Raw genomic sequence first — 14622 nt, 5'->3', positions numbered from 1 at the left:
ACTGGTATGGAGTGTAGTTCGTGATGGTACATCTATTTATATATCTATTTTCGACAAAACAATTATATATATATATATATATATATATATATATATATATATATATATATATATATATATATATATATATATATATATATATATATATATATATATATATATATATATATATATATATATATTAAATAATTGGCACTCTTCTGTGAAATACAATTTCTGACAGACCATGAACAAAAAATAGTTAAATTTTTTTTACCTTGAAGGTTATTACTTATGTGTCAATCTCAATGCCCGAGGGCCAAATCTGACCCTCTTTTTCATGTGGCCATCTCTTGATATCGTAATTTGTAGTACTGAATATCATAGAAGAGCACAGACTAACATTGTTATGAAGTAGAAAGATGGTACAGGAAACATGCTTGTTAAATATTTTCATAAATAAAAATGCCCTTAATTTGATACCTCTAAATGAAACCAAATGCAATCATTGTTTTCAGAAGTTACCTAATTAGTAAATGCAGCCCTCCTGTGTGTGATTAGATTTCGGTCAGAATTATGCAATGAAGGTTTGTTATGAAACATTAATAAACAGATGGAAGATGGTTTATTTAGAACCGAGGAGTAGTTCCCTAAGTGGGAGCTGGGAACTGAGCTGTGAGGTGTGCAAAATATATTTTGGGAAACTAATCACCAGAAATCACATTACATTTGCAGGAGGATCTGAGGGAGACTGCTGCTGAAAATATTCTGAACAAAGCATGTCCACAGCACCTGAGACCGAGAGAAATGATTGCTTCATGTCAGCATTTCTTAGTTTTTCTTCACTGCTGTTTACTTTGCTTCATTGTCCACAGCTGCGACCCCGACTGCGGCTGTGCAGATGGTCAACAGAGCACCACACGAAGGCAGCTGTGCATCCACATTCCCCATCTGCTTTCAGTTCATGAGCTGATTTCTAGGGTATCAGTTTTGCACCCCAGAGCTGAAACCAAACTTTCTGCTCCTCTTCAGATGGGATGGAATCTGAGCCTCTTCTGCTGTTGTTTCTTATAGTTCCTTATCAGAAGAAACTAGGCATTTCACCTGATAATTTAACAGCTGCAGTTATGTTAATAAATCAGAATATTCACCCCAATGAGGTTTGTCAGATTAAAGTACCTTTTGAAAATACTCTAACTACTGCTACTTTTCATCAAGCCCTTATTTTCTTGAAAGTATTTTTATCAGTCTGAAGTAATATTCTAATTGTAAATGTCATATTTTCATTAACTTTTAACAGAATATCATCAACAGAAATGTTAACAGACTGTGTTCTACTTGCTTCACTTGATCAAGTTATTGAAACAAATTATCTATTCGAAATGCTCTAATTTATGTATTTGTATGACTAAATCAACTAAGCCTGAAAACATTGGAAATATATCCAAAAATAGTCAGAAGAATCAAAACTTGTATTTGAGGTGATTGCAGCTCATTCACATTGTCAAAAACAAATAGCGTCAGTAATCATCCTTTATGTAGTTAAGATTGAGATGGATTGATGAAGAGGCAAGTGCTTGAAAAGGAAAATCCAAGCGCGCCGTCAAAAAGCAGCAGGAAAAGAGAAAACTGTGTTACATAACATTTGGAAAGGCAGCCAAGAGTTCCTTAAGAGGAAGGGGGAAAAAAATCCTTGGAAAGCAAACAAAGCACCTTACAAGGATGAAAAGAGAAACCAGGGGCACAAAAAGGTTACTTCGATAAGTTTATTACTAAACCAAGCAGGGTTTCAACAGCTTTTCATTCAGAACACAGTTATGCCAAAAACAAAAAATAAATTTCTCCATCAACCTGAGGGACAAAAACATTCAGGTCTTTGCACAAGTGACAGAAAGACAGTGAACATCGTTGTCAGAGCAGAACTGTTGAACCGAGAACGTTCTCAGACAGCTGGACGTTAGCAGGACGCCACATCACGCCACTGTGGAACCAAACACCAAAACACCGGACTCCTTCCTGTTCAGAACCACTCAGAACTACAAACAGTCTACACAAGTAGCATACGCTTCACTTATTACAAAAATATTCATCTTATTCAACTCAAAGCCAGGACAGAAATATAGACTTGTCACTTCAGAGTGTGAGGTGTCTCAGGTGAACCATGCAAGTTGAAACCAGAGGAAGTTGACTGCAGAACCCGGTCTGATGGATTCAGCAGAGAAAGATGACAGCTAACAGCAGCAATGTTGACATGTCTGCTTGGTGGAACCTGTGCTCACATCCACACAAAAACCTGTGTTCCAATTTTTAAAAACAGAGAATAAACTAAACTCCACAACTTTACAATCTGTATGAACAGAACTTCGTTGCTTCAGCAACAAAACAGGACCAATAAAATTAGAGCACTGCTTGTACATTTTTCGTTTTGAGTACTTGGACGTTCAGGATGAAGCATCAGTCAGTTGATAGCTGGTGCGTAATGTTCTGCAGGGGTGTGAAAACTTTTCTGTGGCAGGATTAGTTCTGTGGAGGGGGTGGAGGGGGGGCTGGAGGCATGCCGAAGGGAGGCATGCCAGGTACCCCCATGCCCATCATGGTGACAAAGTTAGAAGGGTCCATGGGTGGTGGTGGTGGTGGGGGGGCATACATCATGCCGGTTGAGCCTGGAGGTGGAGGAGGTGGCGGTGGGGGGGCTCCAGGGGGCAGCGGGGGCTGCACTCCAGGGGGAGGTGGTACCATGGATTGGGTTCCCATGGGTAGCGGCGGCTGGGCTGCAGAGACCGCAGGCTGCTGGGGCTGTTGCCATGGCGGCAGGCTGCCGGTGCCAGGGCTGGAGGTGGTGGTGGTATCTGTAAAAACATCGGAGATGTGAGCTGCAGGTTGGGCCTGAACACAGATGTTGATGATGATTTTTTCTGGCAATGATGTCCTGATTACTAAGATGGCTCTAAAGATTTTATTTTTTGACATTTTTCAGTGCTAATGGCCTTCATCTGCCAGTAATCAGACAGGAAGAGGGAAGAAAGGCGACGACCGACCAGAGTCTACATCTGGATAATCTTAAAAGATTTTCTTGCGGTGTGTGGCGAGCTGAGTGTGATTTGGTCTGCTTGGCAGGATCTTAACCTGCAGATAATGAACATGTTGGATGTCTTGGCCTGATGTCTGTGTGGGAATCCAACAAACAGACTAAATGTTGGCGATGTCTTTGTATTGGTTTTTTTAATGTTATAATCCACAAACTATTACCATTGCTTCTTCCCAGTCGGCCATGTTTATTTACTCTGAACTCTCGTTGAGTCTCAAGAGGTTTTGCCAGATTTCCTGTGTGACATCTGTATGTTGGTAAGTAAATCCGGTTGTATGTTGCTCCTGCTGTGTGGCTGAACACCATATGCTTTTCAACCGAACCTGTTATAGCTACAATGTTTAATTGCCATGTATGGTCTCATGTTCTGAAGCTGCTGCCATGTGAACCAGGCGTTAGCTGGCCATGGCAGGCAGGTCAATGACCACAAGTGATCTGATATTTACCATATTTTCCGGACTATAAGTCGCACCAGAGTATAAGTTGCATTTTTGAGGGAAATTTATTTGGTAAAATCCAACACCAAGAACAGACATGTCATCTTGAAAGGCAATTTAAAATACAAATACAAACAATGACCTGCATGTGCCTGGTATGTTAGCATAACATATTAAGAGTTATTCAGATAACTATAGCATAAATGACATGCTAACAAGTTTACCAAACCATCCATGCTCTCCAAATCACTAAACCGAATTAAATCTTCATCCTCTGTGTCGCTTGTAAACAACTACGCTAACTCCGAAAGTAGAAGAACAGGCCTAGAGCGCCCTCTTGCGGTTTAGTGTGAAAATAACATGTGATATGATATGTGTGGAAATTAACACATCATTATAAGTCGCTCTGAAGTAAAAGTACCACCAAACTATGAAAAAAACTGTGACTTATAGTCTGGAAAATACGGTACTAGTTTATTTCACAGACCACTGAGCAGCTCTGATCAGACATGAATTTGACATTAAGAACATTTGCTCCTCTATTTCCTAATGAAGTCTCAGAGTAACAGCAGCAAACAATTCTATACTCTCAACCTGATTTATGTATAAAGGTGTGAAAACTTACTCTGTTGCCAAGGTAGAGGTGTACTTGTTGCCATGCTGCTAGTAGGAGGTGGGGGTGGAGCCTGCTGCTGCCATGGTGGCAGGGGAGCAGAAGGAGGAGGAGGGGGCTGGTTGCCAGGAGGGGGCGGTGGGGGTGGCATTATACCCATGGGAGGTGGCAGCAGACCTGAACAGAGGAGAAAAAGTTACAATTATGTTCCTGAAACACACCAGATAGTTTCAGCTCCACAGCCTCTGCTCTGTGGCTGACCTCTGACACGTCAACATAAAACTAACAGTAATGTACCTGAGAGGCCCGCAGCTGCTTTAGGTCTAACAATGTCACTGTGGGATTATGGTGACGGATAAAACATTCCTCATTATGTCATCTACATAAGGACCAAACTAAGGAATGTTTGCAGTACGTTCACACTGCAAGCTTTAATACTCCCCATCGATTTTTTGGGAAATCCAAATTTTATTGGACGGTTGTTCACATTTCTACTTCAGGCTGCATGCAGCATGAATCTTGCCTGATTTAGAAGCAAAAAATGGTTTGAATTGAAAATGTTGCTCATTTTGTTGGTAGAGTTTTATTATTTATAGACCCTGCTATTAACTTTTTTTTTATTTTACTGGAGTCAACTAGTTTCTAAATACAAAAGTAATCAAAATAGAAACTAATGTAGCAGAGCATGAGAGTCTCACCCATTGGGTGTCCGTGAGGAGCCGGTCCCTGGCCCATTGGAGGTGGAGGGGGCTGCATCCAGGGTGGAGGCATGCCATTCGGGTTGGGAGGCATAGGTGGTCCTCCCATGTTGGGCATAGGGGGAGGGAAGCTCTGAGGACCTCCAGGCCCTGTGGGCCCTCCCATCCCAGGATAGTTCCTGTTCTCAGTGGGACCAGAGCTCATCCAGGGTGGCCGGTTCTGTGGAACACGAGTCAATGAACACACTCCTCTGAGCCAATCAGAGTAAGGACCTGGGACTCACACTAACCGGAGGAGGCTGGTTGCTGTTGGGTCCAGAGGCTCGGGGGCCTCCCGCTGGACTGTTGGAGTGTCCTCCTCCTGAAGATGGCACCGGGGCCTCCCCCAGCTCCGCCATGAGGGACAGATACTCCTTGTCCATACGGGCTTTGTCCTGGGCCGACTGGGGTGGCTCTCCACCTGATGCTCTCTGGCCAGCAAAGGAGCTGCACAAGCAAACAGGAAACACTGCTGAACTCTGCAGATGGAAGCAGCAGAATGCACAGCCTTCCCCACCATTACCTGGTGTACTTGCAGTCAGAAGAAATGTGACCAGCTCCTCCACATTTGGTACAGAGGGTGGTGTTGGTGATGCTGCGGGGCTCAGAGTTCTGCCAGGGACGGAGGATCCTACAAAGAAGCAGCTTCTCTTCAGAGATGCCAACTCAGACTGAACCATGAGACGCTAGGAACCAAAACAGCACCGACCTGTTATCATCCTCCCTCAGGGTGCCGTTGAGCCTAGCCAGCTCCCTCAGCTGCATCTTTCTCAGGTCGTTCTGATCCTCGGGCGTCTCGATGCCCTGCTTCAGGATGTTACGAATCTGAACGCAGATTAGAATATTAGTTGATACAAAGATGTTCAACTAAATGCAGGCTGATCTGCTGGCAGTGTGCCCCTCTAGAGCCAACCTGTTCCACAGCTTTCTTGACGTTCTCCATGGTGTTAGCAGTGACCAGGGCGTGCAGCGGCTCGTCTTCACCAGGCAGCATCTGGCCATCTTTACGGCCGACTTTCCCTTCCTTCACAGAACCTTTTCCTCTGATCATGATCTTAGCACAGCATTCTTTCTCAATGTTCTTCAGAGTGTTGCCACTAAAAACAGAAAAACATTAGATTCTGGAAATGTATTTTAACATAAAATATCTAACATAAACCAAGAGGGAGCATAAACAATAACATAGTTAACATATATGAGTTAGCAACACCAGCAAATTGAGCTTACCGGGGCCCAATGAGCAAACCCACAAAGTTGATTTCAGGGTATTCATCTTGGGGGATCATAACTTTGTCGCTTACTCTGGTGGCTGGAGGCCTGAAGGGAAAACATGGAAAACATTTACAGAGAGAAAGCGAAAAAGTTTACAACAGAAGTTTTTTTTCTCCTATGCAAACATTGATCACTAGGAGCAGTTAACAGAAAAATTGGGTATTAATGAATTCTATTTGGAACATGTCACCATGCTCCCTCTAGAGCCAACCTGATCAGGATCAGATTTGCTGCAAGAAGCTGCAGCAAATCTTCTGCTGCATCTCTATAATGACTTCTATCCAAATATATACATCTCATGTTAGATATGATTCTAAGGCTGGTCCTGTAAGGATGTCTTCAATGATAATAGTTGTTGCTAGGAGCTCCATAACATCAGGGAGTTATTAATCTGGTTTCTAAAATGTTGATATTCAAAACCTAAACGTGCATTGATCAATTGGAATACTGATAAAACAGCTGCAATTTCCTTAATTCTGTGAACTTTGCTAAAAAAAAGAAAAGAAAAAGAAACCACTTAAACTGCACCTGGTGTACTACTAAAAAAAGACTTAATGAAAGGGATGCAGTTTAAATCTGCATGTTCCAAGACTCCCTGTTCTACACATTAAAATCCTTGGCGGAGAGTGAGGTGGAGGACATACTTGTAGTCAGCCGGAGGCTTGAAGTCGGGGTTGAGAGCAATCATTTCTGTGATGAGGGAGTGGCGCTCCTCCTCAATCTTCTTCCTAGTGCGATACTCGCGGGTGTTCAGCCTTTTGCCCTCACTGTTGTAGATGGGCTCTGGAGAAGGAGACCTACAAGGACACAAAATACAAAAAACACAACAATGACACCTTTCTACAAGCAGAAGCTCTTCCATCTACAACCAAATAGGGTCCCTAAAGCTGACTATGACTTCAGAATGTTGGGACAATTTGCATCTTAAAGAGATTTAGTTGGACTCATGGTCAGTGCAAAAGCAAAACTAAGCGAAAGGAAGTATGCACCGACATGTAAAAGGTTAAGAGTCCATTCTGTCATACCAGTCATTGTTAGGCGGCGGCAACCAAAACGGTTTAGAGGTAATTAACCCGATAAAATGGAGGGGCATCAACAGAAAAAACATACAATAGAGAAAAGGAAAAAAAAAGCCCAAGCCAGTCTCCAGTCTGGACACAACCACTCAATAAAAAGCACCTGGGTGGGTTTGTCCAAACTTTTGAGTGGCACTGCATCTAAAAAAATGTATAAATAAAGTCAGAACTACACCTGCACACAGGATTTTTGGCCCACAATAAAGCACAGGTGAAGGTAAAAACCAAAGCAAAATTTAGAATGCTAAGCAGGGTCGCTGGCTTTGACGAGTGCTTGGTGCTGACGTGGTGGTGGAGGGCCGTACCTCTCCGTGGAAGCTGAAAACCTGTGTTGACGTGTTAAGAAGGCCCTGCACTTGAAAAAGAGTTAGATTGACGTGGGGTAATTTGGGTTAGAGGAAAGGAATTAGGATTAGATATCCACATGTTCCTACGCTCTCTTAACAGAGAGCAGCTTTTGTGTCCATGTGAAGAGTTGGGGGGAGGGGGAAGTTTTCCTTTCAACGGTGGCAACCTGTAACATCTCCCGAGCCGTTTCTCTTACGTTGGACAAGGGGATGGTTCACAGGACTGCTGCGGTTCTTCTTATGTTTTGGATGCTGTGGAAATGTCTGAGAAACTAACACAGTGTGTAAGTTCAAGTGGCTTTATCTAGCAGAGGTCAAGTGGACACACTGAGGGCAAGTCACTTCCTGTAAAAACAGATACTTTATAACCCTACGTTACAGACTGCCCACTTCTAAAACAAGCACAGCTCTGCCCAGTTTCTTCCAGATCACAAGAGTCCAAAGGGAAAAGGGGAATGCAACCCCCTTCACTGGAGGGAATTGTTTAAAGGCGTATGTTAGGAAAAACTCAGATGACCAGCAACCAATCTTCCTCACTGTCCTGTTATATCCTTTGTACTTGCTAGGAACTCAAAACACTGGCAAAAACTTAAAATAATCACCACAAAAAAAAAAAAAAAAAAAAAGTCAAAAGGTTAATGTTCCCAAAAAAATCCAAATTATCTGAGCTAATTTACCCCAAAGTATGTTCAAGTCAATATGCTTTCTGCCAAAATCCTGCTTCAACAGAAACCATTTAACACATGTAGCATACTGTCATTAGTTTACATGGTGCTATAAAGCAGACAGCACAGGAAGTGGGTCATACTGTGAATGTGGCCAAATCTGAAGCATAAGATTCCACCATTAAGTAAAATGAATGAGGTGGAAATATACCAAAGTATTCTATTTGCTCTGGTACCGACCCAACTACATTGTTAACACTAATTTTATTTTTTTTTAAACCAAGAATCAAACAGTTCACATGTTTTCTTTTACATGTCTAGTTCTTCAACTGAACCTTACTGTATTTATTTTGAGAATTTCTTCCCATTTCATTCAAAAACATAAACAGGTACTCAAGAGCCATAATTCCTGCAACAAAGAAGAACCTTCCATTTTCAAAGACGACAATTCAAATTTTGGGTTAAAAAAAGTTGGATTGCTAGAATGGTTTCTAATTATGTTGAAGTTTAATAAATGACTCAAATTATTGTGACTCGGAGCTCATTTCAAGCCTCTATAAAGAATGACATCCTGAGAATTGACATCCTGAATGTCCTCGTCTCCTCTTCTTTAGCCTCATTGTATTCAAACCAACAAGCATTATTCTAAATTCCTATGTACACTTCCTCAGAGACCTTTAGTCTTTAAAGATTCTTTTCTTTGTTCCTTTGAATTGTTCCTCTTTTTGTTTTCCTGTGATAAAACGATTTGGATATTAGGCTCCGGGTGTTACTCTAGCACACCCAACTGAGTGCCAGAATGTAATCAAGGCAGCAAAAAGGCAAACTAACTCCTCACATCAGACATGTGGCACAGAATCCTTAACATTAAAGTGTGTTTAGTGTTTTCTTTCTGGAACATTAACGAGGTTATGAACGGTAATGTTTTACCAGTGGTCGATCACTCTGGCATCTTCCAGAAAACTGACCAATCGGAGCAGAGCCACCACAAGCATAGATTTCCATTTCTCAAAATTATTCTTATCTCAAAAGATATCAAAGCAACTCATGCAAACAGCTACAGAACCTTTGCATTTTCTCTAAATGGTTATTGATAAATAAATCTGTAGTCATTTACACTGAGGACCATGGTGGGTAGCAGCTGATAAGAAACTACCTTGGCTTGTAAACTATGAACTGAAATGTGAAAGCGTGGCCCTGGTGTTTGGCAAGTCGCTAACAAAAAAACTAAATATTTGCAAATTAAAGTATTCATTTAAACTTTTCTAACCATGGAAAAGTTAAAGCAAAAAATAAAAAATAAATCAATGACAAATGTTGACCTGCTATTTAAATTTAGTAAACAATGTTTGCATAAACTGCAATAATATCCTTGAATGACTTGAAAGTTATAATACAACTTTAATAAATGGCCTAGTTGTTGGCATCCCTCTGACCAGCCTGATCTCTTTATCTAAGCAAATGATTTTTTTTAAAAAAGGAGGTTACTATCTGATTAAAGGTGAGATGCTAAATTGCTATAAACTCTAAAGAACTATTCTGCGTGGAAAAATTGACTAAATTCTGAGAACTTTTTACACATTTTCAAATCTTCAATTTAAGACTGCATATGCTAACTAATAACTTGGTCTATTCCATACAGATGTGATTATCTGATGCTGTTTAAGGTTCATCTTTTAAATGTAAAACTCAACTCATATATATTAAGCTCTATATTTGGTTAGGTCATTGATATTTACTGGTCGCAGCTTATTTTTACCTTCCTACATGTATAAATGTAAGAAGTTTATTCTCCCTTTTACAGCTTACTCCTCTGGGGGTGGGTGGTATGTTAGTATTTGTTTATGTTTTGCTGTTTTTGACATCTACAAATACAATACTTAAAATATTTGAGCAAAAACGAATCATTCAGAAGGTTCAAAATATGCATTTATATCCTATGTGGAAAAGCTCAATAAGCTGAAGTAGAACACCTAATAACATTACCATAATCAACTTCATGTCAGATGGGTGTCCCAACTGACTATAATTTCCTTTTTGTAATTTATTTTTGCATAAGGCAATACGTTTAGCAACATAACTAACAGCTTTCCTGCTTGAAAGGGCCTATTGGTTTGGAATCTATTATTTTAAATTCCATTATTTTTAGCCTGGAATAAAAATTCCATACAAAACAAAGAACATCAGAATGTATAAATTAGATTTACATTCAGAGCAGGGCTGGGCAATTTATTAAATTTGTTGCTTATAAAAATTAACAATTTTGGTAAATTGATATTTTATTTACAAGTTTACTCATTGGGCTTCTGCAGGTCTAAGTGATATCAGCTGGATGTCTTTTGTTTGTGTTTATTTTCACTTTGAATTATGATCATTTCAACCACAAATGATAATTGAAATAAAAGCAAGTTTTAAAAAAATATATATTTTATCATTTATTAGTTCCTTTTAAAGGAGAGGGGGAAAAAATAATACATCTTGTTAAATTTTGAAGCTACATTACCCAGCCCTAACTCAGAGGATCCACTGCACAGATTATTAAATGACAACATGCCCTCTCTGTCTATATCATATTGTCTGCTTTGTTTAACATAAGATGGAATTTTGCCCAGATGCTACAGCATGTTGTATGCCCCCCACATAAATCTGGAGCTGTTGAGGCAACACAGCATTTATACCTAAAGTTTACATTTAGTCTTTAATAAATAGAAACATGTTTGGTTTAAACTCACTCAAAACATTTTCACATCATGAGTTTTACAAATGTAATTCAGTGGCAATATTGAATAGTCAAGCCATTGATGAAACTAACTTTTTTAAAAAGCTAATAATTTTGATTACAATTACCAATTATATTCTTTAATACACCTTTTTGGACCTGAGCTCACAAATAAATCAATACCTCAATTTTTCTAAACAGTCACTTAGTGAGGAGGTAGATAAATAAACATTAGACCCTTTTAGCTAACACTAATATAAAATAAAACATACATTTATAGTGAAAAATCAACATTAGTCTTCCAAATAGGCAAAAGGTAGAGAAAGTGTTACTGTTTGAGGGTTTAATCTTTTCCAACCTGTCCTCAGGGTTAACAGGGATTCCCAGGTCTCCTGTACGCAGTTTACGAGTCAGGTCTTCAATCTGCAGTTGGACTGGAAGAATTCAGGTTAGGAAAGAAAACAAGGATGGAGAGAAATGTGGTTACCACAGCAACATCAGAGAGAGAGTGCTCTGCACTTCAGAGAGCAAAGTCTCAATCACTACTGCAGTAAAGACAATTGGTGAGTCTGTTAAAAAGGGAGATCAAATCAACATGGTAAGACTACAGCAGAAAGCTGGAGTCCTTTCTGGTGCTACGCACACATTGTAATCACAATGGATATGCCTGTGAGGTCATTTCAATTAGGGTTACAGACAACCAACATTTGTTCCACAATGATTAAGCATGAGAACATGTCAAATGATAAACCATGGTTCCTAAAAATGCCTGCCACCTCATCAATACTTCAAACAAGGCTGGAGTTGACTTCCATGAGCACAGCTGCACTCGGTTTAAAGGCTTCGGCATTTTAAGAACGAACTTGGCCAATTTGTTTTGTTGTTTGTTTGTTTTTTTTGCTTTTTTGTTGCAAGTTTCAGTAACAGAACAGGTGATTACAGTCACATTTGGCACTCCACAGATCTAACACTGAGGGGCTGCTGTGACACAAAGACAAGTCTCAAATTCAGGAGGCAATGAAGAAAGGAATAGATCAGACATTTCATGCACATTATGAGAAACGGAAAGGAGTATCCCCTTGAACACAGATTCATTAATCCTTTAGGTGATTATTCTGAGTTAAAGAGGTGGATACGCATCCTGTAACTCGATGTTCACAACAATTTCATTCTGAAACTCTTGTTTTAGGGGATCTACTTCATGAGCAAACTAAGTGTGACAAGGAGGGTGGATACAGATGAATGTTTACATACCAATGAAGAACAACCATTACCAATGAGGGGACAAAGTCAATACTGGTGTTAGTTACAGACAAATGGACTCATCTAAATTAAAAATAGTTCAACACTGTTCCTGTGAGAAATGTTTCCTCCTGGGAACAGCTTACAATCAAACTGGCTAAATTGAACATTTAGTGCAAGCAGACTGAGAAGTCAAGCAATGCAATTCAGTTATTCTTTTTTTTCATGACATTTCTCCTACTACAATTGGGTACATACATCTAAAAAGTAAAATGATTTGAATTCACTATTTTAGTCCAAATGAATTAAGCTATGCCGCTTCCAGATGTTAAACCAAATATTAAAACATAAATCATTTATGCATCCAGTTGTTCCTTCGTGCAGTTTCTATAACTGGATCAACACTGATGTGCTTCAGTTCTCATCTGGTTGCAGTAGAGGGGGGGTTTGAAGGGGACTACTCTGATCAGATAGTTTTTATTTATCCTGCCATCACTAGCTCTTGTTAATGGTGTCCAATGGTATGCAAACCAAAAGGCTACAGAACATAGAAAAACCACTTGCAGAGAAATAACCATCATAAAATCTTACATTAACATTTACAATAATTATTGCTCATCAGGACTTTTTTTTTTTTTTGCTTTGTTTCAGCAGCTGGAGCAAAATTTTACATGCAACACTTAAAATATAGAAATTATATATTACTGTGAAAATAAATTTGATTCAAGATGTTAGCTATGTATATTTCAAAAGATACTTTTGCACCATTCCAGCTACTGGGAACTCAGCAAACAATAAAACACAGTAACACTGATGACATCAGAAAACAAGAACTTTAAATGCAAATAATGAAGCATATCACAAATACCATTTACAGCCATATTTGAAAAAAGATAATTAGCATTTACCTATATAAGCTCTTTCCTGGTCTCGGGTCAGTCCAGGGGGAATGACAGTGGGCATTCCTGGGATGACCGTCTTCTGATCAGGGGTCTCACTGCTCCATCGGCTCTTTTTCCTTTTCTTTTGGCCAAAATCTAACAAAATAAAATTCCAATATGTCAAACTTTTCAGAGAAATATTGCAGGATCAACATCAGCCATAGATACTTTTATCAAGACAACTCCAAATGAACACAAAGGCATTTATACCAAAAGCCCAAGGAAACTTAGAAAAAGTTTGTTAATGTGTGTTTGTTTATTTTGTAACTTAACAAAAGGAGAATGTCATACTTGGTTGTGGACAAAGTTTGATGTCCAAAACAATGAAGTTAGTTTTTACTCTTCATTTCAAAGGGGAACCATAATGCTTACTTTGAACAGGGAGCCTTTCTGTGTCTGCCCACTGTTGTTTTTACAGGTAATAATATTCTCACTAAACAGTTGCAGCTTTTCCAATGGTGAAGCTGTTTACATTTCTAGCCAGAGACATATCATCTTGGTACAAATGCAACATTAATGTCATTTTAAATCAATGCATTTATTAAAACCATTTTGAGAAGTTCACTAACTTACTAAACCTTTCAAAATCCTCACTTTCCTAAAGCAGCACAAATCAGTTTTGCCAAAAGTGCTCTCCTCTCAAAACATTACCACCATTATTTAAGGAAAACGACTAAACAATATAGTGCATCTTGTTGCAGCCCAAAACTTTACTTCAGAAAACAAAAGAACTAATGGACATGAACCACAGGTTGAAAGAAAACAGTTTAGAAAACCAAACAAAAGCGGTCCAGAATCCTTAAAAAATACGGAATAGCCCTTTACTAACGTGCCATATAGGATGCTAACTTCAGGGTCATACAGTAGATCTATGAATACAAGCTATATTACGCAGCTAGAATTTATTTCACTTTCAGAGAGTCAAAACGTTTCCTTGGTGGACCCAGTTCTTTCGAAGAAAAGGTTCACTCAGTAACAACACGGCTGCAAATGCTCTGAACTCATGAACGTTAGCAGTCGACGCGGCCTCCATTTTATGAAGGCCGGGGCTGTTGCGCGGCCTAAGCGACGACATGAGGCTAACAAGGTTTCACTAACTTACCCGTTTTAGCCATTCCAGATATCACTCCTTGTTGTGGCGGAGCCTGGGTCGAAAAACCTGTTCCAGGACTAAACTGGTGCGCTGGAGAGAAAGCAGTGCTCGGCATAGTACCCGGGTAACTCTGGAGAGAAGGGAACGATCCGGGGGGTGCCGGAGTTGGCATCAACCCGTTGCCAGCACCAGGCCCTGCGTCAAACCCGCGTTTAGCACCGATACTGGGGTGCAACTTCCCGAGGGGAGTTGCATTCGCTCCAGTGGCCATTTTCACTCAGCTGTCCTTTAAAATGTCTCTGAATCGATATACTACAAATTCAGGCAAGAATAGTTCAATTTAAACAACGCAGATTTCTGATAGCGTTATCCGTGGGACTTGCGCCTAACGCTTTAATCAAAATGGCGCCTGA

At 39.8% G+C, this 14622-nt stretch overlaps 1 protein-coding gene across 1 annotated transcript; it reads right to left on the bottom strand.

Moving 5' to 3' along the window:
• Positions 1-1731: 1731 nt before the first annotated feature.
• sf1 (splicing factor 1) lies at positions 1732-14622 on the bottom strand. Its single transcript, XM_055058631.1, has 12 exons — positions 14219-14622; positions 13084-13212; positions 11292-11367; positions 6771-6923; positions 6082-6171; positions 5768-5951; positions 5564-5679; positions 5378-5485; positions 5106-5301; positions 4816-5035; positions 4130-4294; positions 1732-2828 (listed from the first exon to the last, which is right to left on the bottom strand). The coding sequence occupies exons 1-12, from the start codon at positions 14478-14480 to the stop codon at positions 2497-2499; spliced, it is 2031 nt and encodes a 676-aa protein (XP_054914606.1). The 5' UTR covers positions 14481-14622; the 3' UTR covers positions 1732-2496.

The sequence above is a fragment of the Poeciliopsis prolifica genome, unplaced genomic scaffold, assembly GCF_027474105.1.
Source record: "Poeciliopsis prolifica strain line A6 unplaced genomic scaffold, Auburn_PproV2 SCAFFOLD051, whole genome shotgun sequence".
NCBI classification, from domain to species: Eukaryota; Metazoa; Chordata; class Actinopteri; order Cyprinodontiformes; family Poeciliidae; genus Poeciliopsis; species Poeciliopsis prolifica.
This window is presented reverse-complemented; position numbering and strand designations above follow the sequence as displayed.

What these genes read in the sequence shown, in the direction of transcription:
- sf1 (XM_055058631.1), bottom strand. Translation starts at nt 14,480, where the DNA reads ATGGCCACTGGAGCGAATGCAACTCCCCTCGGGAAGTTGCACCCCAGT. An exon ending in ATCTGGAATGGCTAAAACGG is followed by an intron (nt 13,213 to 14,218) that starts GTAAGTTAGTGA and finishes TTATTTTGTTAG; the next exon opens with ATTTTGGCCAAAAGAAAAGG. An exon ending in ACAGCAACCAGCCTCCTCCG is followed by an intron (nt 5,036 to 5,105) that starts GTTAGTGTGAGT and finishes CGTGTTCCACAG; the next exon opens with AACCGGCCACCCTGGATGAG.